General features: G+C 40.1%; 1 protein-coding gene across 1 annotated transcript in view; it reads left to right on the forward strand.

Annotated features, from left to right (window-relative positions):
* RAPGEF3 (Rap guanine nucleotide exchange factor 3) overlaps nt 1-26,653 on the forward strand; it is a 154,287-nt gene that overhangs the window by 123,540 nt on the left and 4,094 nt on the right. Inside the window, exons 19-26 of the mRNA XM_082248510.1 lie at nt 1,390-1,515; nt 5,404-5,585; nt 6,422-6,512; nt 12,785-12,835; nt 14,177-14,264; nt 16,018-16,082; nt 19,266-19,320; nt 24,700-24,771. Coding sequence (XP_082104636.1) covers nt 1,390-1,515; nt 5,404-5,585; nt 6,422-6,512; nt 12,785-12,835; nt 14,177-14,264; nt 16,018-16,082; nt 19,266-19,320; nt 24,700-24,771 — 730 coding nt within the window. The remainder of the gene's footprint in view (nt 1-1,389; nt 1,516-5,403; nt 5,586-6,421; nt 6,513-12,784; nt 12,836-14,176; nt 14,265-16,017; nt 16,083-19,265; nt 19,321-24,699; nt 24,772-26,653) is intronic.

The raw sequence follows: 26,653 nt of genomic DNA on the forward strand, positions 1-26,653 counted from the left end.
GAATCAGAGGTATATAAAGCAATGCACAAAACAAAAATACTTAGGCTGCATTCACACTTGAGCGTAGCGTTTTTTACCGTGATTTTACCGCGATTTTTACCGCGATTTTACCGCGATTTTTTCAGGCGTTTTTCATTGACATCTATCAAAAACGCTGGTAATCAGCCCAAAAAGAAGCTCATGTACTTTTTTCAGCTACAGGCGTTTTGCAAAACGCTCAGATGTGAACAGGGGCCATTTAAATGAATGGGGTTTTACTTGTTGGGCGTTTTGGAAGCGTTTCTTTTGAGCGTTTTTGGAGCTGAAAACGCCCAGGTGTGAATGGAGCCTTAGGGTAAAGACAACACAGTATAATTATGGTTTGAGAACCACAATAGCTAGGATCCACCCCTCTACACCTCTTCTTACAGTCTGGCTCAACTATTGGTTATAAAAAAAAAACAAAGTAGGCTACTACAGGGAAAAAAAAAGCAAGAAAAGGGAAAAGGGGAGGGGTTAAGTGAAAGGGCAGGGTGGGGTTAAGGAAAAGGAATGAGCAAGATCAGCCAGAGTGCCATCACACCTAAAAGCATCTTTCCCAAACTAAATGGATGTTATATGGTCTACAGGGAATAATCAAAGTCACCAGGAAAATAATGAGTAATACAAGGCATAAAGCCTTGCTATATTTCTTAGCCTTGTTATGGGGTATAGCCAACAGTTTTTCATACACTAAATACCATGTAATTTTTTGCTTGACTTGTGCAACCATTGGGGATGACAGACCATCATACTTTGGCAAGTGTTTATGTGGCCGCTGTAAAAATGAAAGATACAAGTCAGAATTGATTAACAGTGCATCCCGTTAGTTTGACGTTGAGTAGTGCTTCATATGGCATCTTAGGGATGCTATTTCCCAATATAGTATAAATGAATTGACTCCAATCCAGAAACACCTAATCCTGGGACATTCCCACCATACATGAGCTATTGTATGTACTTCTCTGCAGCCCCTAACAAAGAGGCACCCTGTATGAACCTAGCCAGTTGCTGAGGTACCATGTACCAGAGAATAAAAATGCTATAATTTACTTCAATGAACATAGTATTAAGTGATATGTGGGCTATCAAGTCCCAAATCTTGGACCACTGGTGTGACTTTAAAGAGCTATCGGGGTCCCAATATAATAAAGAAACCTAAAATGAGGGATTTTTAGAGACACCTTTCTTGAGGGAGCTGTAGATTGTAGAAATAATACCTTATATGTAATCAATAATGCTTTTAGGTTCCTAATAAGATTGTTCTTTGTCATCATTAACCATCACCCATCTGTCTAAATCAGCAAGTTATTTTGTTTTAATTATCCCTTAACTTAAACCTCCCATGGTTTATGCTTATTGTTTTATCAGACTCCTCTTTCTGAGCAAATGGGCCCAAACAGCAGTAGCTACGATATGTTGGATCTCATCAGTTCAAAAGACCTGGCTCAACAGATGACAGAAAATGACTGGAACCTGTTTAAGAGCATTCACCAGGTACTGTAAAGCTTAATTACAGTTTACTGTATTTATGGAGGTTTTGGAGCAAGGGATTCAGATGTCTGCATGTTATCAACTCTTAAAAGGACCCTGTCACCTTGCCTTGAATGGGCCCCCCACCCGCTTTTACTCACCTTTACAGTGCTTCCCTTCCACTTCTTTCTTTATGGCAGCAGATGCAAAATACTCGGTGCAATCTCTGTGTTGGAGCTTATGGGATTGATGAGGTATCTCTCTCCTCGTGTGATTAGACGCTGAGGCCCGAGCACTGCATCAATAGAGTAGATCATGTGTTCCCCTATACTCAAAAGCACTGGCTATCTTGTGGTTGCAATGAAAGAAGGAGGGGTGGAAAGGTCCTCTGGAAGTGCGTATACATGAATTGGAGGGATTGGTGCAGTCTGGGACTTTACTATGAATGGCCCTGGAAATGTATCATAACTGGAGATAACATTTTAGCCAAAGGGAATTGGGCTTCTAAGTCAAAGAATATAATTTTTTAGGCCAGAGTGCTGTGTGCACTAACTTAATGGTGTCTAGACGGCAGATAGGAAGAGTTAAAGTACTCATATGCTAAGGATTAGCAGTAATGTGTGAGACACCTGTGTTTATATATTGATTACTGAGTTCTGTTAACCTGTCCATTAGTAGACTCACAAATTGTAGGTTTGCTGTTAGCATTTATACATTGTAACCCTGTTAGCGAGAAACTAACAATGAAATAGATGGGTTTATTGCACAGATCAGATGAAATTTACACAGACTTGCCACGCTATTTATTTTTTGTAGCAATTTTTTAAGTGCCATGAGCAGCAGGGAACTTTTGTTTGTAGGGGTTTTTGAAACTCCTTGGGTGAAAAGAGCTAATGATAGAACCACAGTGAGAAATCCAGGTCAAAGCAGGAACAAAAATTGGAGCACAGTCAGAAATGCACAGAACAGGTACAGGGTTAGAAGAAACCGATAGGAGTATTTTGTGTTGCCAGCTGGTAGAAAATGGCTCTCACTGGAGATCAAGGATCAGGAGTGAGTATAAAACACACTTGTGCCACCAGTTCCACTTAGTGCAGCTGCTGTTCCAAACCAATTAGGTTATATGATCATCAAAATTAACCTACAGGTGCATTGGCTCTGTGTGTAAAAAAAACAGCGCTTGAAAGTGCAAATCAAATGAATAAAATATAATATAATTCACTTGTAGTGCAAACATAACGATCAAACAAAAAACATGGACACCAATAGTGAAAAATAATAATTAAAAAAAATAAATAAAAGTGCTCAGTCTCAAATAGTTGTGATGTTCAATATGACAAGTATTTTCAACATGTGTTAAAGTGTCATAATGATTTCCACTTTATGCCACCAATTCACTATGTGTATGATATAAGCCCCCACTCACCAAATAGAGTTGACCCTCTTGTAAAACTTTTGTTAAAGGAAAAAAAAGACTCAACTTTTGACAATAAGTAAATTCACAAACATATATTCACAACATAAATTCAAACATAAATTCACAAACATATATACCACATATATTCACCACTACACCATATATATAAGTGAGTTTTGTATGATAAAATATTGCTAACTTCTATCTGTCTTCGGTTGTGAGTTTCATTAATGTTTCTGTTGAGAAAAGCAGAAAATAGGGCTATTGAGTTGAAAATAATATAATGTTTCATGAGATAAACTACTAATTACTGACTGATTTGAGTCAGCTAGAATATAATGACTGGGCACATTTTGTTCTCATAATATAGAATAACCTGAATAAACTTTACACTGTACTATTTGAAACCCTCAGATAGCCTCAACCTGCAACACAAGTATTGTCCCAATATCATTAGCCTAGCAGTGCTTTAGATTATCCCAATCCTGCCAGTGTCACTTTTTTTTTATTTTAATAGATATAATAAGGTTTTTTTTTTTTTTTTTTTTTTGCAACAAAACAAATAGGAAGACAAATGCTCGCAGTATCAACAGCATGTTTAACGAGAGATCACTCAGAGTAATGAACTTCCATACAAAATAACAGTGCTTAATGGAGCAGGCATATTATTACTTACAGGAACAATGTTGCTTTGGAGCCCAGGGGTCTATATTAATAGAAAATCAATATGCAGGTACCTGGTCTCCTCTAGGAGTATATGATATAGTATAATACTACTTGGACTATGGATGAACGATGGAGAAACTAATTGGTTAGAGATTAGGATTATTGGGATCTCAGGGGAAGCCTAATGCCAGGATTAGGAGGGGGATATAGATCTATGGTCTAGCAGCCAGGAGGACCATTGCCTCCAAAAGTCATTTTGTATTGTGCTTTGGTGAAGAAAAATTCTTGTAAAGCATTATTATTCATTATAGAAATTTCCATAGCTAGAAGAGGAGGTTTTGTGTCTTTCCAGCATTTTGCTATGGACAGCCTGGCCGCAATAAAAGTGTTGAAGGTTTGAAATTGAATAGGCCAATGCTCAATGCCTACACCTAGAAGGGCTAGTTTAGGTTTAGGTATACAGGTGATAAGGGTAACAGAGGTTATAAGACTGAATATTTCAGACCACAAAAGTGTTCATTGCGGGCAATGTCACCAGATTTGCACTAATGTTCCATTCTGGTCACACTGTCTCCAGCAAAGTGGAGAATGATCTGGATAAATTGTGGCTAGTCTACGAGGAGTATAGTACCATTTGTGTGGTAACTTTTGAGCCGATTACCAGTGTGATATACATCTGGATACTTGCAGAGGTTTTTGTGTTGAGGTATGCCATTGTGACACAGGGATGTTGCTGCTAGTGTGACTTTTTGTTGGACAGCTTGTTCTGCATGTATATAATGAGAAAAATATACAGGCATGTGAAATAATACAAAATAGTTTCCCCTGAATATTGGGACTTTTCAGGCACTTTTATGTTTGATCATACAAATAAAAAATGTTTATAAAAAAAAGTATATAGCTTATTAATACATGTTAAAAAATTGGTTATTACATATACAAAAAATACATGACAATGTTCACACGACACACTGTATACATATTACGATGGACTGCGAATACACCAACTGTGAAGGATGCGATGATGAAGTTGTAACTTCCTCCACCCGACGCCTTTCAGCTGAACAGGAGAGCTAAAACTCTCCTTCATCAGGGATATGGGAGGTGTCACTTAAAGTCAATCACATGGCATTGCACGTAGATATTACATGTTTAAAACAAAATCTGAAGCTTCTGCTTGTCCACCCAATTTTTAACACCCTATATGGGGGCTTCTTCATAGGGAAACAATGGCGGGGAGTTATAATTTTTTTAAAAGGAGACATGTAATGTCTACGTGCAATGCCATGTGTTTGACTTTAAGTGACAACTCCCATATCCCTGATGAAGGAGAGTTTTCGCTCTCTGAAACGAATTGGATGGAGGGAGTTAAAACTTCATCATCAAATCCTTCACAATTGGTGTATTCGCAGTCCATCGTAATATGTATACATTGTGTCGTGCAAACATTGTCATGTATTTTTTGTATATGTAATAACCAATTTTTTTAACATGTATTAATACATTTTAAATTTTTTAAAGACATTTTTTCATTTGTATGTTCAAACATAAACGTGCCTAAAAAGTCCCAATATTCAGGGGAAACAATTTTGTATAGTTCATGAGGGATGTGGCACAATCAGAGTCTAAACACTAGTATTGGGATGAGGCATGTGAAATAATAAGCTAAAGAATATACTGAATTATATAATCATGTGTGTAAAGAACAAACTTTTATCAGGATAGAAGATTTTTCATAATGGTGGTCTTTTAAAAGGAATTCAGATTTTTTTCAACTGTACTCAAGATGTCTACAGTACTCATTATATAGTTTTGCATTTACTTTTAAGGTGGAGCTGCTGTTTAATACATATGGGAAGCAGAAATTTCGTAACTCAACGACTGCTAATCTAGAGCGGTTCATAAGGAGGTTCAATGAAGTCCAGTTTTGGGTGGCATCTGAAGTGTGTCTATGCCAAGATGAAGAAAAGAGGGCACTGCTTTTACGCAAGTTCATCAAGTTGGCAGCATAGTAAGCAAACTTTTTCAATCAATGGGATTAATAGTCTCTTTTAATCTCTATGCTGGGTCCTATTTCTCACTTCTAATGGTAAAACGATTCCAAGCAAAATCTGTTAAACTTTGCAAACTACATCATTAAAGTCACAAAAATTCAGGTCATGTTATCACTCAAGCATCTACAGTATGCTAGCTTGGATTCTCTTTGTCTGGGTATAGACTCAAGATGGAGGATTTCAGTATAGTTCCACACTAATTTAATGATATTGTTTTTTTTTTTATATATATATACATGTACTGTCTTGGAATCCTAACGCTTGAAATTGTCTGTGGTTGCTTGCACAAAAAGCTCTTATGAGATCAGCAAATCTTCTAAAAACTTGTTTCTAGTGGAAACATGAACATAGCTGTAATCCTTTGGGTGCCCGAAGTAAGATAGAATTTAGCCTTTGGCATCTTCAGCTTAGTAATATAATCTACCGCAGGCACAAACAGAGCATTATTTTGATCACAAGCCATCCCAGGTGACTATTGCATAAATTTGCATATCTAAACAAACTCAGTCTATCCCAATTGCATAGTTCAAACCCCAAAATTAGATTAGAAATTAGAAAATGAAATTGGAAATCTTTGGGTCTGGTACTGATTAAAGGGTGCCACCTTGACAATTGTATTTTATGCAGTGATTGTTTGGTGGTCAGATTATTCCATTACATCTAATTGCCATCTAATGTCCATGGCCAATTTTAGCATGGGTGAATTTTTCTAAGACATTACCAACGTGAATAAAATTACAAAGCCTTCTTCTAACTGGAGTTCCTCATTAATTTTGCTTTTATTGTTTTCCAGCCTCAAGGAACAGAAAAATCTGAACTCTTTCTTTGCTGTCATGTTTGGTCTCAGTAACACAGCAGTTAGCCGCTTGTCCAAGACCTGGCAGGTACGTCATTTATAAAAATAATATACTGACTGAAATCTACTTTACAGTTGCTAAACCACTGGCAGAGATGTAAAGCATGCACAAAGGTAGATGCCTACACATATGTTCCCATAGCTGGAAGAGCACCCTTGGAGGCCCAAAAGACCAGGATGGTCAGACATCACCTTTATCTAGTATATAATGTGAGATGGCACAATTTTGTTGTCATGTAAGTCAATTTGATTGAGCCACTCCACATACGTTGGCGCTATTTTGAGGAAGAGGTACTTATGCCTACCCCTGTTTCTTATCAGTAGAGATGTTTTAGGAATGATTAAATGAGCTCCTGAAGAAGCAAAATATCGCAAAACATGTTAAGCTTTTACCATTGATGGTGACTGTTTCAAACTGTGTTGGCTATCAGCACAGTGCCCTGGGTTGCCAGTTGACCCTAGTTGGGGCTAGCATATGGTTTGGTCAGCTATTAAGTTACACCTGTCTGATTTTAGATGGTTTTATAATTGATGTGAAATTTTATTTTGTTTTGAATAAACTTTTTGGATTTTATATATGTGTGCCTAAAAAGTCCATGTTTTTCTAGAATTTGCATAGTCTATTTAATAGGATGTGGCACTTATTACCATCTTTCTGTGCACCCACGGTACCACCCTGTGTTGGTGTAACCTCTATTTATTGTATAGTCTAATATTGGTCAGTGACAGTGTCATGGACTAATAGTGAGACATGGGTATGGTGAGACCAAGCACGATTCCATAGTCGCTATATGTATGTTAAAGCACCCTGGGCTTTGGGCTCTCAGGGTGCTGTATGGATATACAAGCTGGCATCTTCAAGCCCCTGCCTAGTACTTATTTCTTTATTATTATTTATTACAGGTACTTACATACCTTCACATCAGTCCCTGCCCTCAAGGAGCTTACAATCTAAGGTCCCTAACTCACATTCATACACATACTAGTACAAATTTAGACAGGAGCCAATTACCCTACCAGCATGTCTGTGAAGTGTTGGAGGAAACCGGAGTACCCAGAGGAAATAAGCCACACAGCCACAGAGAGAACATGCAAACTCCAGGCAGGTAGTGCTGTAGTTGGGATTCGAACCAGCGACCTTAGTGCTGCTGGGCGGATATAGCGCCGACAGTTTACGCAGCGCTTTACAACTTGAGGGTAGACAGTACAAATACAATACACTTCAATACAGAAGGAATCAGAGGACCCTGCTCGTTAGAGCTTACAATCTAAGAGGGATGGTCAAGAGATACAAGAGGTAATAACTGTGGGGGATAGGCTGATGGAGAAAATAAGAGCACAGTTGTTAGGTGGTTGCCAGATAGGTTTCTCTGAAGAGATGTGTTTTCAGGGATCGTCTGAAAGTAGTCAAAGTTGGAGATAGTCGGACAGATTATGCATTATGTGTTAATCTCTGCATGCAGGTTTTAAATGTCTACATTGCCCTGGAAGGACAACATTACTGAAAGAGATACCTGTATATTAGGGCTGTTTTTTGTTATTTTCTATGACATAAAATATTAAGGATGTTTGCAATTAAACCAGCTATTTAACCAATGATCTTGATATAACACTAGGTATCTTGGCTTTACCAAAGCTGTAGTGTACCTTGTTTTGTGTATGCTGTTTTCTCTCTATATACTTTACCTCTAAGCCAGATGAGAGCTGGGATCTCAGAAGTCTGTCCAGCCTAATATCCCTAACAGTTTACACAAAAAAGATATAAAGTTTAGATAGCCAGTAACAAAAGAAGAGATAGAAAATTGCTATACAAAAAAGTATGGAAGGACCCCTGGCGGTATAAGGCTTAAAAAGTTAATTCTTTATTGAAAGAAGTAAAAAATTGACACATGTAGCGGCAATTGGTCACAACATGAAACATACAAACAATAAATAAAATTCCCCAGGTGGTGAACCGGGTGTATAAAGAGCAGCGGACTAACTGACTAACATTGTTATAATTGTGAACAGCTATGCAGGGTTAACGGTGCTGATCGTAGATCGATACACTGCAGTATGTGTATCTATATTGAGTTGGCCACTAGGTGGCATCACCTTCAGCTGTAAGACATTACATGTGAATTCACATATCCAGCAGCCGATCCGATCAGCAAGATCAAGTAAATGCTGAGGTCGGTGTGTGTCACCTGAGCGATATATGAACCTTGAGGAAGGTGCTACAATCCAGTAATCATCTTGGATATTATAATGGAATTGGGAAGGTCATCCAGAAGTAAAACTTGGTAAAAATCATGGCAGATAACCAGGTTCAGGGCCGCTGATAGGGGGAGGGGGGCCACCAGCCCTCTTGTAGGGGGCCCGAGCACACAGGGGGGCCCACACAGAGAGGGGGATTAGTGATGGACAACAAATACAGAAATCTTCCTCCAGCACCTAAATGTGATCTTTCCCTCTCCCTGCTATCAGCTTGTATCTGTTGAGAAAGAGACAGTCGTCCCTCACTAATCCCCCTCCCTTGTGTGGGCCCCCCCTCCCAGCATTTATCTCTGCTCAGGAGTTTATTTGTAAATTGTAACTTTGTTTCTCTCTGTCTCTCACTCTCTCTCTCTCTGATCACACTGAGCTCCAAACTTGCCCATCCTGTATATTTTTCTCATCTCATCTTTTTTATTTAACATAGTTTTTTTTTAGATTTAGCAGGAATTATGCGAGTTATGTTATATTTGTGTCTGCTAATAGTGATTTTGTTGTAATTTTAGCTAAACATATCTTTAATATTTTCTTGGGGGGGGGGGGGCCTTGCTAGGTAGTGTGTACCCCCGCGATTTCTAACAGCATCCCTGACCAGGTTGGTAATCAATCCCAAAGAGAACCAGCCAATATGATGATATAATAGTATAGTAGTAATAATGGATAAAGTTCCTTGAATCCCAAAAAGGCTGAATAATTCTCACCAATAGCTGTTCACAATTATAACAATGTTAGTCAGTTAGTCCTCTGCTCTTTATACACCCGGTTCACCATCTGGGGAATTTTATTTATTGTTTGTATGTTTCTTGTTGTGACCAATTGCCGCTACATGTGTAAATTTTTTACTTCTTTCAATAAAGAATTAACTTTTTAAGCCTTATACCGCCTGGGGACCTTTCCCTACTTTTTTTTTGTAAAGCAATTTGCTATCTCTTCTTTTGTTACTGGCTAACTTTATCTGGGGAATTTCACACTCCTATTTTTTATAGGGGTGAGTAGGTAAGGCCACAATCCCCCTCCCCTTTTTTGCCACTCCGGTTTACTGGCGGCTTTTTTTGTTTGATAATAAAGTTTAGATAGACCTACCATCTAAAACAACTCTTGGCAACAAATAAAATCAGTAAACTCATGCTATCCCGCAATTTCCAGAGACATTGAGCCGCTATCATCCAGATATGTGATAGAATGGAATTTGCATCACACAGTTAATTAGTATGTGCCTATTTTGGCTTTATGAGTATATAGGTTCTAATCATTAAATATTTTCTCAGCAAAATATTTGATTGTAACAGAATATAGAAAATGCAATTATTTTAATAAAATAGTTTATATAGACTATTTAATTTGTGCATGGCATTTAAATGAAGATAGCTAATAAATGTATATGCATTGTAAATTATATAAACTGAAAGGTGAAGTAAAAGCAAACTATGATTAAAAAAGAAAAATCACCAGGTTTGTACAAAAGACACTTTAAAAAAAAAATACATTTAATAGTGTTGACACTTTGGAATCTCTAACGTTAGGGCATTTCTTGCGTTCCAAGTGACACGGTCACAGTACTAACCTTTCAAATCCATAACACACAATATCTAAGTAATATGAAGAATGCTGCATGTGGTATTTGTTTTGTTGAATGACTGGGAAAAAAAATGGTCGTCAGATCCCCCTTTCAAGTTCTTCTAAATATTATGATATATATAAATCCGCGCTTAGGATATTAATAGATTCCTTATTCGTAATGGCTGCTGCCCACCTGTTAAACTATATTTCCGAAGATATATAGTATGAAAATAAAAAATAAAAACTCCAAGCAGGTGTATGGCGCTGCCAATATACCAAATCTTCTGTATACTTAATCCTCCATACACATCTCCACAAGTGTAAAGTGCAAAATAAACAATCTTAAATGTAATAAATAGTGTTGGACTCGTAAAGTGCTAAGTGCAATGATCCTGTGCTATGTGTATTATAAATCAATAAATCCGTGATAAGTGACCCCTTTAGGGTAAACAATCACACTATCAATCCACTTAAAGTAACCATATGCCAACACAAATAGAAATATAAATATAAATATGTAAATAGTGATATACTGATGAAAAGTGGGTGTGGTATATAAAAAAAGTGATAGAAATCATAAAAAATATATGTTGAAAATATATAAAAATATATAAATATATATAAACACCTATATAAATCTGTAGGAGGAATGGCATAAACAACTTTAAATCACTGTAAAAACTAGCAGCAGATGTATAGAGACAACCATAAATTATAGCAGCATTAATCAAAGTAATATAAGAACCAATAGATCATAAACATTTGAAACAAAAATGGATTATGAGTCCATAAATATAAGGTGCAAACAAAGTGACTTCAGTGCAGGTGCATTCAAATGCTGTTTTGAGGGTGCCCGGATTCCAGTGACCACTCTGTGCTCCCCGCACCCTTAGGACCACACTCACCGACAATAATCACCCCTGCAGGGGTATCAGGCCTTGGAAATATTGCCACTGTATCCCCTCTGCTCTCCCTGGGTGGTCTTATAAGTAGGGGTATGGTCCCGACCTGCCCGAGTCCTCTGTCGCACTGTCCTTGGAAACTAGGGTATCCTCGGGTATGTGGGAAATAAGGCTCACATAGGGTAGTACCGTTTAACAAGGCTTTATTAGTATAAAAAAAGGGTACTCACAAACATAAAGAGTCAATCGGCAGGTATACAACTATTGCGGTCGCGCACTTCCGGGACGCCGTGCGTTCCACAGACCGGAAGTGCGTTCCACCAGGCGGATGTGACGCGATGACGCTCTACGCGTTTCGTCAGAATGACGTCTTCAGGAGTCACTCCTGAAGACGTCATTCTGACGAAACGCGTAGAGCGTCATCGCGTCACATCCGCCTGGTGGAACGCACTTCCGGTCTGTGGAACGCACGGCGTCCCGGAAGTGCGCGACCGCAATAGTTGTATACCTGCCGATTGACTCTTTATGTTTGTGAGTACCCTTTTTTTATACTAATAAAGCCTTGTTAAACGGTACTACCCTATGTGAGCCTTATTTCCCACATACCCGAGGATACCCTAGTTTCCAAGGACAGTGCGACAGAGGACTCGGGCAGGTCGGGACCATACCCCTACTTATAAGACCACCCAGGGAGAGCAGAGGGGATACAGTGGCAATATTTCCAAGGCCTGATACCCCTGCAGGGGTGATTATTGTCGGTGAGTGTGGTCCTAAGGGTGCGGGGAGCACAGAGTGGTCACTGGAATCCGGGCACCCTCAAAACAGCATTTGAATGCACCTGCACTGAAGTCACTTTGTTTGCACCTTATATTTATGGACTCATAATCCATTTTTGTTTCAAATGTTTATGATCTATTGGTTCTTATATTACTTTGATTAATGCTGCTATAATTTATGGTTGTCTCTATACATCTGCTGCTAGTTTTTACAGTGATTTAAAGTTGTTTATGCCATTCCTCCTACAGATTTATATAGGTGTTTATATATATTTATATATTTTTATATATTTTCAACATATATTTTTTATGATTTCTATCACTTTTTTTATATACCACACCCACTTTTCATCAGTATATCACTATTTACATATTTATATTTATATTTCTATTTGTGTTGGCATATGGTTACTTTAAGTGGATTGATAGTGTGATTGTTTACCCTAAAGGGGTCACTTATCACGGATTTATTGATTTATAATACACATAGCACAGGATCATTGCACTTAGCACTTTACGAGTCCAACACTATTTATTACATTTAAGATTGTTTATTTTGCACTTTACACTTGTGGAGATGTGTATGGAGGATTAAGTATACAGAAGATTTGGTATATTGGCAGCGCCATACACCTGCTTGGAGTTTTTATTTTTTATTCTAAATATTATATCTTGTTTCCTATGTTAGTTCCGTGAATAAAAAGATGTGCTCTGCTTCTAATTAGCAAAGTATATATGTCACTTCATGGATATAAGCATTTGGTCTAAATATTGACAATTAACAAGACTTTCTTTCTTGTCTGTTTTAGCGACTGCCACACAAAACGCGGAAGTTATATTCCATCTTTGAAAGGTTGATGGTAAGTCTCTGCTAAATGCAATCACAATCAAGGGTCTACTCTACTTTGAAGTATATTATATCTAAAGTTAAAACATTGTATTTCCACTTTCAATAGAGCAAGGGAGGGTTAAAATGCTTGTCATTTTTTACATTTTTTTGTCATCTATGTCTCATTAGAGAGATTTCCTTTCAACATTCTCTTGTATAGATTTAACAGGAAGGGAGAGAATATGTTTCCAATGTGACGGAAACTCTCTGCTGTACAGTACTCATTGAAACAAGGGTCCTACTTGGAATATTTCCACACTATACCTGTTCTGATGCCAACTTACATTTTTGGATTTACTCTCACTTTTGTTCCCGGTGACATTGAAAATCAGGACAGTTGTAAAAGTGAATCTCTCTAATGGGGACACAGAAAGCAATAGAACCTGACAGTGGTTCTAATCGCTTATCACTATTCACATCCGAAAAAAAAAAGTTTTGCCTTTGGTTATCATTAAGGGTTAAATCACACTATATGCGGTGACAGATGTAAAACCTGTCACCACAATCACACTGCAATGCAGCCTAGGGCTGTAATAAAATGCAAGCATGCTGCATTTTATGGCAGTGCACCGTGCCGAACCGCACAACGGTGTACTGCAACGTAGCATTTCGCAGTGCTGTACATTGCCAGTATTAAAGTGTAATTTTTTTTATATTAAACTTCAAATAAAGTTCATGCAAAACAAAAAAAAAAAAAAAAAAACGCGTGATGCGCTGGATCGCAAACCACACTGCCTCCTACTGTAGCTGGCAATGGAGAGCTGTAGCAGCATTAAAGGGCTGCATGAGCTCTCCTTTGTGTGTGAATTCAGCCTTATACAAATTGTAGAAATGCATTGTAATCACACACCTAAGCAATAATGACCAGCTTGACAGACATTACATCCATGCTGATTTTAAAGTTTTCACAGGAGACAACATATTGCCATAGAGCAGGGATCTCCAAACTACGGCCCTCTAACTTTTGCAGAACTACACATCCCATGAGGCATTGTAAAACTCTGACATTCACAGACATGACGGGAATTGTAGTTCCTGAACAACTGGAGGGCCAACAAGTCTGGAGACCCCTGCCCTAGGGTAATGTATAAGGAAGTTTTTTATTTATTTATTTTTTTTTAATTAGTGATGCTAAAGAAAAAACAAACCTTATATCACAGAAGGAATTAAAGGTATTCTTAGTGGTTTGACATTATAACTCAAAACTCTTATATGGGACATCTTAAACCCAATTTTATCATCTAGACCCAGAGAAGTGTATTGTATGTCTTAGCTTTATATAGAAGACAATAGAATGCATTTATCTCTGCAGGATCCTTCCTGGAATCACAGATCTTATAGACTGGCTGTGGCCAAACTCAGTCCACCTCTCATTCCATTCCTTCCACTTATCTTAAAAGGTAGGTAACCAACAATGCATTATATATAGTTCATGAATTGTAGCTTTTTTTTTTTGCAGATTAAAAAATACTTTCATTCTTTGTGTGCAGTACCCTGATATTTGGGGACTATGCGGGGCAGTAGATTCAGTAGATTATTATAGATAAACAATTCAGCATTCTACCATCCAGCATTCAGAAGTGCCTACTCTTCAGCATAAGTCAAAACTGCACTTCCTATTTCTAGTAATAGGATCACTTTAAAGGACAATAGCAATCTGTACCATATGAAGAGTCCAATTCTACAAAAAAAAAAACAGAGGTTTGGCTATGTACCACTACCCTGCTCTATTAATAATTATAAGAAAAATTATCTTTTTTTTCTGGTTCTGGACATGCTACGGAGCTGAAACTTCACAGGTACACTTTTTAGACCCCCCAGACACTAAATCCAAAGAAATCTTTTTTTTTTTTTCAATACTTTTTTCAATAATTGGCTCTCTATCAAAAACGACAATTTTTAAGAACTTTTTTTGTGTGATTGAGCATGACCCAGAACCATCATATTCTGATTGGCCAAATACAAAGTCGTACAAAGTCGTCTATCATACAAGTCGCACTGAATACGCGCAAAGTCGCGCTGAAGTCGCGCTGAAAGTCGCGCTAACAAGTCGCCCCTTATGAGGCGACTTTCTGGTCGCGGCAGTGTGAATGGGGTCTAAACATGCTAGAAATTGTGACTACTATAGAAGAGTCAGTTCCCTAGCACAGCCCACACTCTTCTGGCATCTCACAGCCCTCTCCTCTTCTGGGAGTGTCCAATTATCCTCTGCTGGCCCAGCTCTGCCTCCCTCCTCTTCACCACCCTACATAAACTTATTTGTAGCTGCTGAGGGAGGAGTGACAGCTGTAAGTCTATGCAGGAAAAAGGGGGGAGATTGGCGCAATCGGACGGCAAGAGCTGCTGCGATAATCTGGATATGGGCAAAAAGCAGATGGCAGAGTCCAGAGGAATTGCTAACACTTTGATGGCTGCAGGCTTTGTAGGGTGAAGTAACCCTGTATGGATCCAAGACAAAAGAGAGAGAGAAGACCAAGCGCCGATCTAAGTGTAGCAATAAAGTCAATTTAATAGAAATTTAAAAGAATGTTACTCACAAGCGAGCGTAAAAAACAGGCATCTCAATAAGTGTGGGGCATCTGGGCACTGTTCGTCCAGGGTGTCATTCGGGATCCCTTGTGGAGCAGGCGCTGTGGGGGATGAGCGGCGATCTCCTGTTGCTGCCTCGCAACAGGAGATCGCCGCTCATCCCCCACAGCGCCTGCTCCACAAGGGATCCCGAATGACACCCTGGACGAACAGTGCCCAGATGCCCCACACTTATTGAGATGCCTGTTTTTTACGCTCGCTTGTGAGTAACATTCTTTTAAATTTCTATTAAATTGACTTTATTGCTACACTTAGATCGGCGCTTGGTCTTCTGACAGCTGTAAGTCTGCCAGGGCTGCTGATATCACTTCCAGGGTGGCAGCATCCAGCAGACGTCTCGGGGGTTTTGGATGTCTACACAAGGTAAATAATGTGCATAAAATAAGTTGATGCACATATAATCTCATGGAAAGCTTCTAGTTGAAAGGAAGAGCGCATTGGCTGCTAGAAACAGTTCTGTAAACTTACTAGTTTCCCCTTGTAAATTATTTCATATAGACACATACACTAATTTTTTTCAGTACTGTATTTAACATATTCTTATCAATATTCATTGATTTGCAGACCTAACCTTCATCCATGAGGGCAATAAAAATACTGTGGACAACCTTGTAAATTTTGAAAAAATGGTAAGACAAATATGAACGCTTGTGACAGGTATCCATATACTGTAATTTTAATTTTACTAAAGTGAGACCAGAGGTTTCTGTTTTTTTTGTTTTTTTTTGAACAATGCATTCTATGTTTATTAAGAAGTCTAACTTTTGTTGTATATAAAAACCTTATCATTTTTGCTTCACAGTAATATAAAATTATATATATATATATATATATATACAGTATCTCACAAAAGTGAGTACACCCCTCACATTTTTTGTAAATATTTTATTATATCTTTTCATGTGACAACACTGAAGAAATGACACTTTGCTACAATGTAAAGTAGTGAGTGTACAGCTTGTATAACAGTGTAAATTTGCTGTCCCCTCAAAATAACTCAACACACAGTCATTAATGTCTAAATCGCTGGCAACAAAAGTGAGTACACCTCTAAGTGAACATGTCCAAATTGGGCACAAAGTGTCAGTATTTTGTGTGGTCACCATTATTTTCCAGCACTGCCTTGGGCATGGAGTTCACCAGAGCTTCACACGTTGCCACTGGAGTCCTCTTCCACTCTTCCACTCTTCCATGAGGACATCACGGAGCTGGTGACCTTGCGCTCATCCACCCTCCGTTTGAGGATACCCCACAGATGCTCAATAGGGTTTAGGTCTGGAGACATGCTTGGCCAGTCCATTACCTTTACCCTCAGCTTCTTTAGCAATGCAGTGGTCGTTTTGGAGGTGTGTTTGGGGTCGTTATGATGTTGGGATACTGCCCTGTGGCTCAGTCTCCGAAGGGAGGGGATCATGCTCTGCTTTAGTATGTCACGGTTCCCTCAATGAACTGTAGCTCCCCAGTGATGGCAGCACTCATGCATCCCCAGACCATGACACTCCCACCACCATGCTTGACTGTAGGGAAAACACACTTGTTTTTGTACTCCTCACCTGATTGCCGCCACACACGCTTGACACCATCTGAAACAAATAAGTTTATCTTGGTCTCATCAGACCACAGGACATGGTTCCAGTAATCCACGTCCTTTACCTGCTTGTCTTCAGCAAACTGTTTGCTGGCTTTCTTGTCCAGGCTTCCTTCTGGGACGACAGCCATGCAGACCAATTTGATGCAGTGTGCGGCGTATAGTTTGAGCACTGACAGGCTGACCCCCACCCCTTAAACCTCTGCAGCAATGCTGGCAGCACTCATACCTCTATTTTCCAAAGACAACCTCTGGATATGACGCTGAGCATGTGCACTCAACTTCTTTGGTGGACCATGGCGAGGCCTGTTCTGAGTGGAACCTGCCCTGTTAAACTGCTGTATGGTCTTGGCCACCGTGCTGCAGCTCGATTTCATGGTCTTGGCAATCTTCTTATATCCTAGGCCATCTTTATGTAGAGCAACAATTCTTTTTTTTAGATCTTCAGAGAGTTCTTTGCCATGAGGTGCCATGTTGAACTTTCACTGACCAGTATGAGATAGTGAGAGCGATAACACCAAATTTAACACACCTGCTCCCATTAACACCTGAGACCTTGTAACACTAATGAGCCACATGACACCAGGGAGGGAAATTGGGCCCAATTTGGACATTTTCACTTAGGGGTGTACTGACTTTTGTTGCCAGCGGTTTAGACATTAATGGCTGTGTGTTGAGTTATTTTGAGTAAATTGACACTGTTATACAAGCTGTACACTCACTACTTTACATTGTAGCAAAGTGTCATTTTTTCAGTGTTGTCACATGAAAAGATATAATAAAATGTTTACAAAAATGTGAGGGGTGTACTCACTTTTGTTAGATACTATATATATATATATATATATATATATATATATATATATATATATGTATTTATTTACAAACACACATTGCTCAAAATTTTAAGTCTGAGAGTTACTCGCCATCAGCTGCCACGTGACCCCTACCCTGCCCCGCCCTTAAAACTTGTATAGTATCTCATTAAATTACACTGTTAAATATTTTATGCAGAATTTAGTTACAAAATAAATTATTAACCACAACTTTATCAGTGCCCATCAGTGCAGCATATCTGTGTCCAACAGTGCAGCTGATCAGTACAGCCTCATCAGTGCCCTTCAATGCAGTATATTATTGCCCATCAATACAGCCTCATCAGTGCCCATCAACACAGCCTATCAGTACCCATCAATGCAGCCTCATCTGTGACCATCAATGCAACCTATCATTCCCCATCAATGCAGCCCCATCTGTGTCCATCAGTGCAGCCTTAATAGTGCCCATCAATGCAGCCTTTTAATGCAGCCTATCAGTGCCCATAAATGCAGCCTATTAGTGCCCTTCAATGCAGTCTATTATTGCCCATCAGTGCAGCCTCATCATTGCCCATTAACTCAGTCTCATCAGTGCCCATCAGTGCAGCCTCATCATTGCCCATTAATGAAGCCTATCGGTCCCCATCAGTGCAGCCTCCTCCATGCCCATCAATGTAGCCTCATCAGTGCCCATCAGCGCAGCCTATCAGTGCCCATCAGCGCAGCCTATCAGTGCCCATCAATGCAGCCTCATCAGTGCCCATCAGTGCAGCTTCAACAGTGCCCATTAATTCAGACTATCAATGCACACCAATGCAGCCTCATCAGTGCCCATCAATGCAGCCTATCACAGGTAGGAATAGGAAGGAGAGTCGGCCAGATCACAGAGATTGAGGATCTCCTTCTGTGACACAGCTTGGATCTGAAATGCCAGCCACTATCAAACAAAGGACCAGTGTGCTGTCTATCATAGGAGACAGTCCAAGAGGCGGGACTGTGTTTGCCAGCGGCCGGCATTGTCAAGCTGTGTCACAGATGGAGTTCCCCTCTCTGTGTGATCCGTCCAGCTCTGCTCTTCCTCTCCTCTCCTGCCCCCACAGTTTCCTAGCCGATAGCTGGGAGGTGACGCCCCTCCAATGCGGCCTCACACTCGCCCTCAGCTAATTTCCACTCGCCAATTGCAAGCAGGTGAGTGAAAATTGTGAGCGCTATATATATATATATATATATATATATATATATATATATACACAAACACAGTATTCAGTGTATGTATATATATATATATATATATATATATATATATATATAAAACACACACAGTATATATATTTTAAATGGTAAGGTATCTCTAATTTAATCTCTTAATTCAATCAATATCCATTTATCATTTTTATCTTTTGTAGCGCATGATTGCAAAGACCATACGAATATTTCACAATTATCGAAGCCAGAGCTACAGTAAGTACAATTGGTTAGGGATACAGTGCTGAATATATTCAAGAAAAAGGTTCATATGATTGAATGTGGTTGCCACTATTCCTGCTATTTGTGCCAAACTTCAATATACCTCTTTTTTTTTTGGACTTTGAAGGCAACTGTAGCACTACTCCCACAGGAGCTGCAGATGAAAGGGATTCCCCACTCCTGCACAGCAAGGCACACCAAATTTTCACACGCACCAGAGTCAGAGAACAGTCTGTGGCTTTGTTTTTATTTATTAGATGGTTATTAACTTGGATAGCGATGGGATGCCCACTTAACTTCAACAACTTCAGGGACAACTTCATATATACATCTATATACAGTCTCTTCTCCTCTTTCCTCCTGCACAAACATTTGCTGGCTCCAGCTGAATCACTCTTGAGATGATCTGACAGGGTCCTAGTCAGATTTAGCAACACCCCATTATGGGCAGGAACTCGCAGCCGCTGTAAGTGTAGTTCAGATATAGTGGAACAGCATGTAATTTCTCCTCTGTGGCCACTGATCCCAACGCCACCTCTTCAGGCACTGCCAACCCACCTGGCTGCAGCTGTCCCTTTCACCAGCCCTCCTGGCTGTCTCTACACCAGTCCACCCAACTGACTCTCCACCAGCCCACCTGGCTGACTCTAAGAAGATCTCTCAGTGCAAGGCCTGAAGACTTAAGCACAACGCTGTCTTCAAGGGAGACTAGCTACAGTGGGTACAGAAAGTATTCAGACCCCCTTACATTTTTCACTCTTTGTTATATTGTTATATTCTTCTTCCTCATGAATGTACACATAGCACCCCATACTGACAGAAAAACACAGAATTGTTTACATTGTTGCAGATTTATTAAAAAAGAAAAACTGAAATATCACATGGTCCTAAGTATTCAGACCCTTTGCTCAGTATTTAGTAGAAGCCCCCTTTTGATCTAATACAGCCAGGAGTCTTTTGGGGAAAGATGCAACAAGTCTTTCACACCTGGATTTGGGGATCCTCTGCCATTCCTCCTTGCAGATCCTCTCCAGTTCTGTCAGGTTGGATGGTAAACGTTGGTGGACAGCCATTTTTAGGTCTCTCCAGAGATGCTCAATTGGGTTTAAGTCAGGGCTCTGGCTGGGCCATTCAAGAACAGTCACGGAGTTGTTGTGAAGCCACTCCTTCGTTATTTTAGCTGTGTGCTTAGGGTCATTGTCTTGTTGGAAGGTAAACCTTCGGCCCAGTCTGAGGTCCAGAGCACTCTGGAGAAGGTTTTTGTCCAGGATATCCCTGTACTTGGCCGCATTCATCTTTCCCTCGATTGCAACCAGTCGTCCTGTCCCTGCAGCTGAAAAACACCCCCACAGCATGATGCTGCCACCACCTTGCTTCACTGTTGGGACTGTATTGGACAGGTGATGAGCAGTGCCTGGTTTTCTCCACACATACCGCTTAGAATTAAGGCCAAAAAGTTCTATTTTGGTCTCATTAGACCAGAGAATCTTATTTCTCACCATCTTGGAGTCCTTCAGGTGTTTTTTAGCAAACTCCATGCGGGCTTTCATGTGTCTTACACTGAGGAGAGGCTTCCGTCGGGCCACTCTGCCATAAAGCCCCGACTGGTGGAGGGCTGCAGTGATGGTTGACTTTCTACAACTTTCTCCCATCTCCTGACTGCATCTCTGGAGCTCAGCCACAGTGATCTTTGGGTTCTTCTTTAGCTCTCTCACCAAGGCTCTTCTCCCCCGATAGCTCAGTTTGGCGGGACGGCCAGCTCTAGGAAGGGTTCTGGTCGTCCCAAACGTCTTCCATTTGAGGATTATGGAGGCCACTGTTCTCTTAGGAACCTTAAGTGCAGCAGAAATCTTTTTGTAACCTTGGCCAGATCTGTGCCTTGCCACAATTCTGTCTCTGAGCTCTTCAGGCAGTTCCTTTGACCTCATGATTCTCATTTGCTCTGACATGCATTGTGATCTGGAAGGTCTTATATAGACAGGTGTGTGGCTTTCCTAATCAAGTCCAATCAGTATAATCAAACACAGCTGGACTCAAATGAAGGTGTAGAACCATCTCAAGGATGATCGGAAGAAATGGAAAGCACCTGAGTTAAATATATGAGTGTCACAGCAAAGGGTCTGAATACTTAGGACCATGTGATATTTCAGTTTTTCTTTTTTAATAAATCTGCAACAATGTCAACAATTCTGTGTTTTTCTTTTAGTATAGGGTGCTATGTGTACATTCATGAGGAAGAAGAATGAACTTAAATGATTTTAGCAAATGGCTGCAATATAACAAAGAGTGAAAAATTTAAGGGGGTCTGAATACTTTCCGTACCCACTGTACATTTGGCAGTGGATGGGGGATGGGGGGGGGCTGTGAAGCTAGAGGATGGGGGAAACTGTGAAGCTTGAGGATGGGGGGGCTGTGGTGCCTGAGGATGGGGGGACTGTGAAGCCTGTGGATGAGGAGACTGTGAATCCAGAAGAAGAGGGGGGACAGTGAAGACTGAGGATGAGGGGGACTTTGAAGCCTGTGGATGAGGCGACTGTGAATCCAGAAGATGAGGGGGGACAGTGAAGACTGAGGATGGAGGGGAACTGTGAATGAGGGGGGACTGTAAAATACAGTCTATTTTAAAAGACTTCCTGCCATGTGTTTTGTCAGGATCCTTCCAGCACTCAAACCCCGGCCTAAGACAGGACATCCCCCCAGACTAGGCTCATGTCTATTTATGAGGGGAACTCAGTCCCCTGCCAGCCCACTACTCGGGATTGGCTGATGCCTTCCTAAATATTCAAGGTTTCTCTTCCTAACCCCCACCCTCTAGTTCTAGAAGATTCTCTAACCTTCTAGACCAGGGGAAGCACCAGAGTGCTGCCAGGATGAGTCATCCAGCCCTAACCTCTAATAAACCCTGACCCAATTAGGACTCACAAGCTTAAGGCTCCGTTCACATGTGGGCGTTTTTGGAGCGTTTTTCTGCTCACTAATCAGCTCTCAAAACGCCCAACAAGACAAATCCCATTCATTGCAATGACCCCTGTTCACATCTGAGCGTTTTGACGCCTTAAGGAAAACGCCCAACGCTCAAAAAAGTACTTGAGCTTCTTTTTGGGCAGATCACAGGCGTTTTGTCCCATAGACCTCAATGTAAAGTGATATTTGGTGTTTCACAGGCGTTTTACAAGCGTTTAGTTGCTCCTGATCAGCTCAAACAGCACAACTCTCCACCCAGCTCTCCACCCAGTTCTCCACCCAGGTCTCCACCCCCTTGGCATGCCTCTGCCGTAGCCTGCTGCCATACCAGAGTGACCGTAATGTAGTTTAGGTGAACTGACTCTGCTATGCCAGGGTGACCGAACTCTACCATGCCAAGGTGACCGTAACGAAGTTTAGGTGAACTGACTCTGCTATGCCAGGCTGACCAAACTCTTCCATGCCAAGGTGACCGTAACGAAGTTTAGGTGAACTGACTCTGCTATGCCAGGGTGACCAAACTCTTCCATGCCAAGGTGACCGTAACGAAGTTTAGGTGAACTGACTCTGCTATGCCAGGGTGACCAAACTCTTCCATGCCAAGGTGACCGTAACGAAGTCTAGGTGAACTGACTCTACTATGCCAGGGTGACCAAACTCTTCCATGCCAAGGTGACCGTAATGTAGTTTAGGGTAAATTGACTCTGCTATGCCAAGGTGACCGTAATGTAGATATATATATGGAATCAAAAAACACTATTTTGAAGCCCTAAACCCCAATAAATGCCCCTAAAAAGTGCCTAGGGTTCTGGATCATGCCCCAGGGACTATGAATCAGGCAAAAAAAAAAAAAAAAGTTCTTAAAAATTGTCGTTTTTGATAGAGAGCCAATTATTGAAAAAAAAAAAGATTTCTTTGGATTTAGTTTTAATTTTAGTGTCTGGGGGGTCTAAAAGGTGTACCTGTGAAGTTTCAGCTCTGTAGCATATCCAGAACCATAAAAAAAAAAAAGATCATGCAGAAGAGGAGGTCCCTGGGAGGTCCAATGCAGAGGAGGAGGTCCCTGGGAGGTTCCTTTGCAAATGTTGTAAAAAAAACACTCTGCTTTTCCATTGGTCACCAAAAACACCTGTTAAAAACGCCCAAAAAAACGCCTGTAAAACGCTTGCAAACGCTTGCCAAAACGCCTATAAAAACGCCTGTAAAACGCCTGAAAAACGATAAACAAACGCCTGAAAAACGCCAACGCCTACATGTGAACGGAGCCTCAATGTGAGTCAGAGTATGGTTTGCCTAAACTCACTCCTACCACACACTAGCGATGCTACACAACCAATACAACAATATTACAGTTAAAAATAAATCATTCTTTATTATTGCTTTCCACTATTTTTCTTTAAACAAATAACATAAAACATTAGTGATTGTATTTCAATGTACAGCCTCAGTAAATTTTAATTGGGCAATCCAATATATTTAAACATATACAAAGTACACAACATGATAGCACATATACAATACAAAGTGGTATTTCCAGCTGCTAGCTGTCGAACCCTACAGCCATGGGTTTGACAGCTAGTCAACCCGCTATGGTTGGTTGCCTTCAAAGTCCCTAAAAAAAGGAGGTATGTTGAAGTGTGGTATGTTAAATGTATACATGACAAAAACTTTTAAATCTGTGTTTACATCCTATTCTATATATTATTCAAACATATTGCAATGTACTATTCCATTGATGGAGGATGCAGCCTTCCAGTTTTGAGTTTAGCTTAAAGCCCTGTTCACATTTGAGTGTTTTTCAGCTTGTAAAACACTCATCTCTGAAGTTCCAAAATGCCCAACAAGCAAAATCTCATTCATTTTAATGGCCCCTGTTCACATATGAGCGTTTTGTCACCTGAAGCAAAATGCCTGAAGCTCAAAAAAGTGCATGAGCTTCTTTTTTAACAGATTACAAGCGTTTTTGGCCAGATGTCAATGCCTACTTCCAAACACCTGCAAAAAACGCCTAAAGAAAGCCCCCAAAAAATGCCTTGAAACGATACGCTCAGGTGTGAATGGAGCCTTACAAAGCATGTTCCTCCAAGGAAATCCCACTCCCAACAAAATAATTATATCTCCCCAATGTCTGTCCACGCTTTACACCCAGATCCTGTTATCCATGCCAGACAGTTTGGTATTCTTTGCATTTATAAAAAAAAGAGGACTGACATCTATGACAATCCTTTACACACATATGATAATGTCAACATAAATAATTATGGAATGTTTTACATTTGGAAATCTTACCTCTTCTATACTGTGAAGGTACCATCCTATGCATCAGCAACAGTATGTACCAGCTGAAATCTGTGTTTCTCAATACAAAAGAGATAAAACAATGACTATTTTCTTCACCCATATATACAGTTCCTCTGTCGCCACTTCGATCTCGGCCTATTCATCTCCTTGAGGATGCTGCTGCAGTCCGGATGTCTGCATGTATGTTTACAGAATATTTTCAACTTTTTATTGAATATAATCATAACTTAATACAAGGATAAAATGTTTTTGTACATTTTTGTATAGCAGCAGACTATGATGCATGCAATCATTATGAAAGCTGTTGACATTTGTGCTTCAAAAAATATTTTACAGTAAAAATATAATTTACCTGCAATGATCTAATGGAGTTTGATTTAATGAGGTGGGAGAGCCTTGAGGTTTAGCTGGTGTTGAAAGGAACTGTGACTGTTTGGGTAATTGGGTCAGGGAAAACTACTACAGGATTACTACATTACTTGTCATCTCTGAGCTGCTTCCTAAACTCAACATATGGCCTTATGGTAGAGCTTATACTTTTTTCAAATATTTGTTTAGTAATGAAGTGTACAAGTTATTACAATTAGAGGCACATGTTTGAACACTGGAAAGAATCCAAACTGGATTAAAACATGTATATGTATAAATCACTTTTTACGCTGGTTTAAAGCTGAGCTCCAGGCATATATTAAAACCACTGGTTAATGCAGTTATTCATTAAATGTTAAACCTAAAATGCTTTTCATGTCCATTTTACATTAGAAAATATGATGGGAAATTAAATAGTTCACAGAATAACATAGAAGCAATATAAAAACAAATTATATTAACTCATTTTTAGACTTGAAAGCATTTTTTAACCACTTCAGCCCCAGCCCTATTTTGGACACTTTTTGTTCACAAGTTAAAATCAGTATTTTTTCCTAGAAAACTACTTAGAACCCCCAAACATTATATATATTTTTTTAGCAAAGACTCTGGAGAATAAAATGTCGGTCGTTGCAATATTTTTTGTCACGCGGTATTTGCGCAGCGGTCTTTAAAACGCCATTTTTTTGGAAAATCACATTTCACTGCATTTAAAAAATACTAACCAGTAAAGTTAGCCCATTTTTTTTGTATATTGTGAAAGATGATGTCACGCCGAGTAAATAGATACCCAACATGTTACGGTTTAAAACTACGGTCAATAGAGATCTCAATAGGCGACGCTTTAAATTTATTTAACGGTTACCAGTTTAGAGTTAGTGTGTAGCTCTTTTTTTTAAATTATTGCTCACGCTCTGGCGATCGCAGCGATACCTCACATGTGTGGTTTGAACAGCGATTTCATTTGCGGCTCGACTTCCGTATACGTTTTTTTTTTTGTGCGCGAGCTAACGGTGACGGGGGCGGCTAAATTTTTTTTTTTCCCATTTATTTTATTTATTTTTTTAACTTTATTACAGTTTAAAAAAAAAAAAATCTGATCACTTTTATTGCTGTCACAAGCAATGTAAACATCCCTTGTGACACCAATATGTAGTGACAGGTGCACTTTATGGAGGGATCGAGGGTCTAAAAGACCCTAGACCCCTCCACTACACTTCCCTGTATGCAAAACGCCGAAAACGGCGTTTTTGCATACAGCCATTTTTCAAATTTGCCGCCTTTTGCAGCACAGTAAACCAGGAGTGACGTCATGGACGCCGCCTCCGGGTTACGTCATCGGAGACCCGATCAAAGCCGTTTCCGGCATTGATTGGGACTCCATCCAGCCGGCGGACGTTCCGGCTGGGTGCTCGGGGCTCCCGGTGGGACGGGAGCCCCAGTAAAAGCAACGGAAGGCGGCGGGAGGGGGGGGTCGTCCCCTCCCGCCCCCCAGGTAACGATCGAGCGGCTCCCGAGCCGCATCGGTCGGTATCGACGGAAAGCCAACCATCGGCTCTAAACCACGGTACCAGGATGATGCCTCTAGCTAGAGGCATCATCCCGGTACACTACCGCAAAGTTTAAGGACGTCATATGACGTCCACCCAGGGAGAAGTGGTTAAACTGAGCTTGAAGTGTCTGTAAAGTATGC

This window comes from Pelophylax lessonae (assembly GCF_965119305.1).
Source record: "Pelophylax lessonae genome assembly, chromosome: 2".
Classification (NCBI taxonomy): Eukaryota; Metazoa; Chordata; class Amphibia; order Anura; family Ranidae; genus Pelophylax; species Pelophylax lessonae.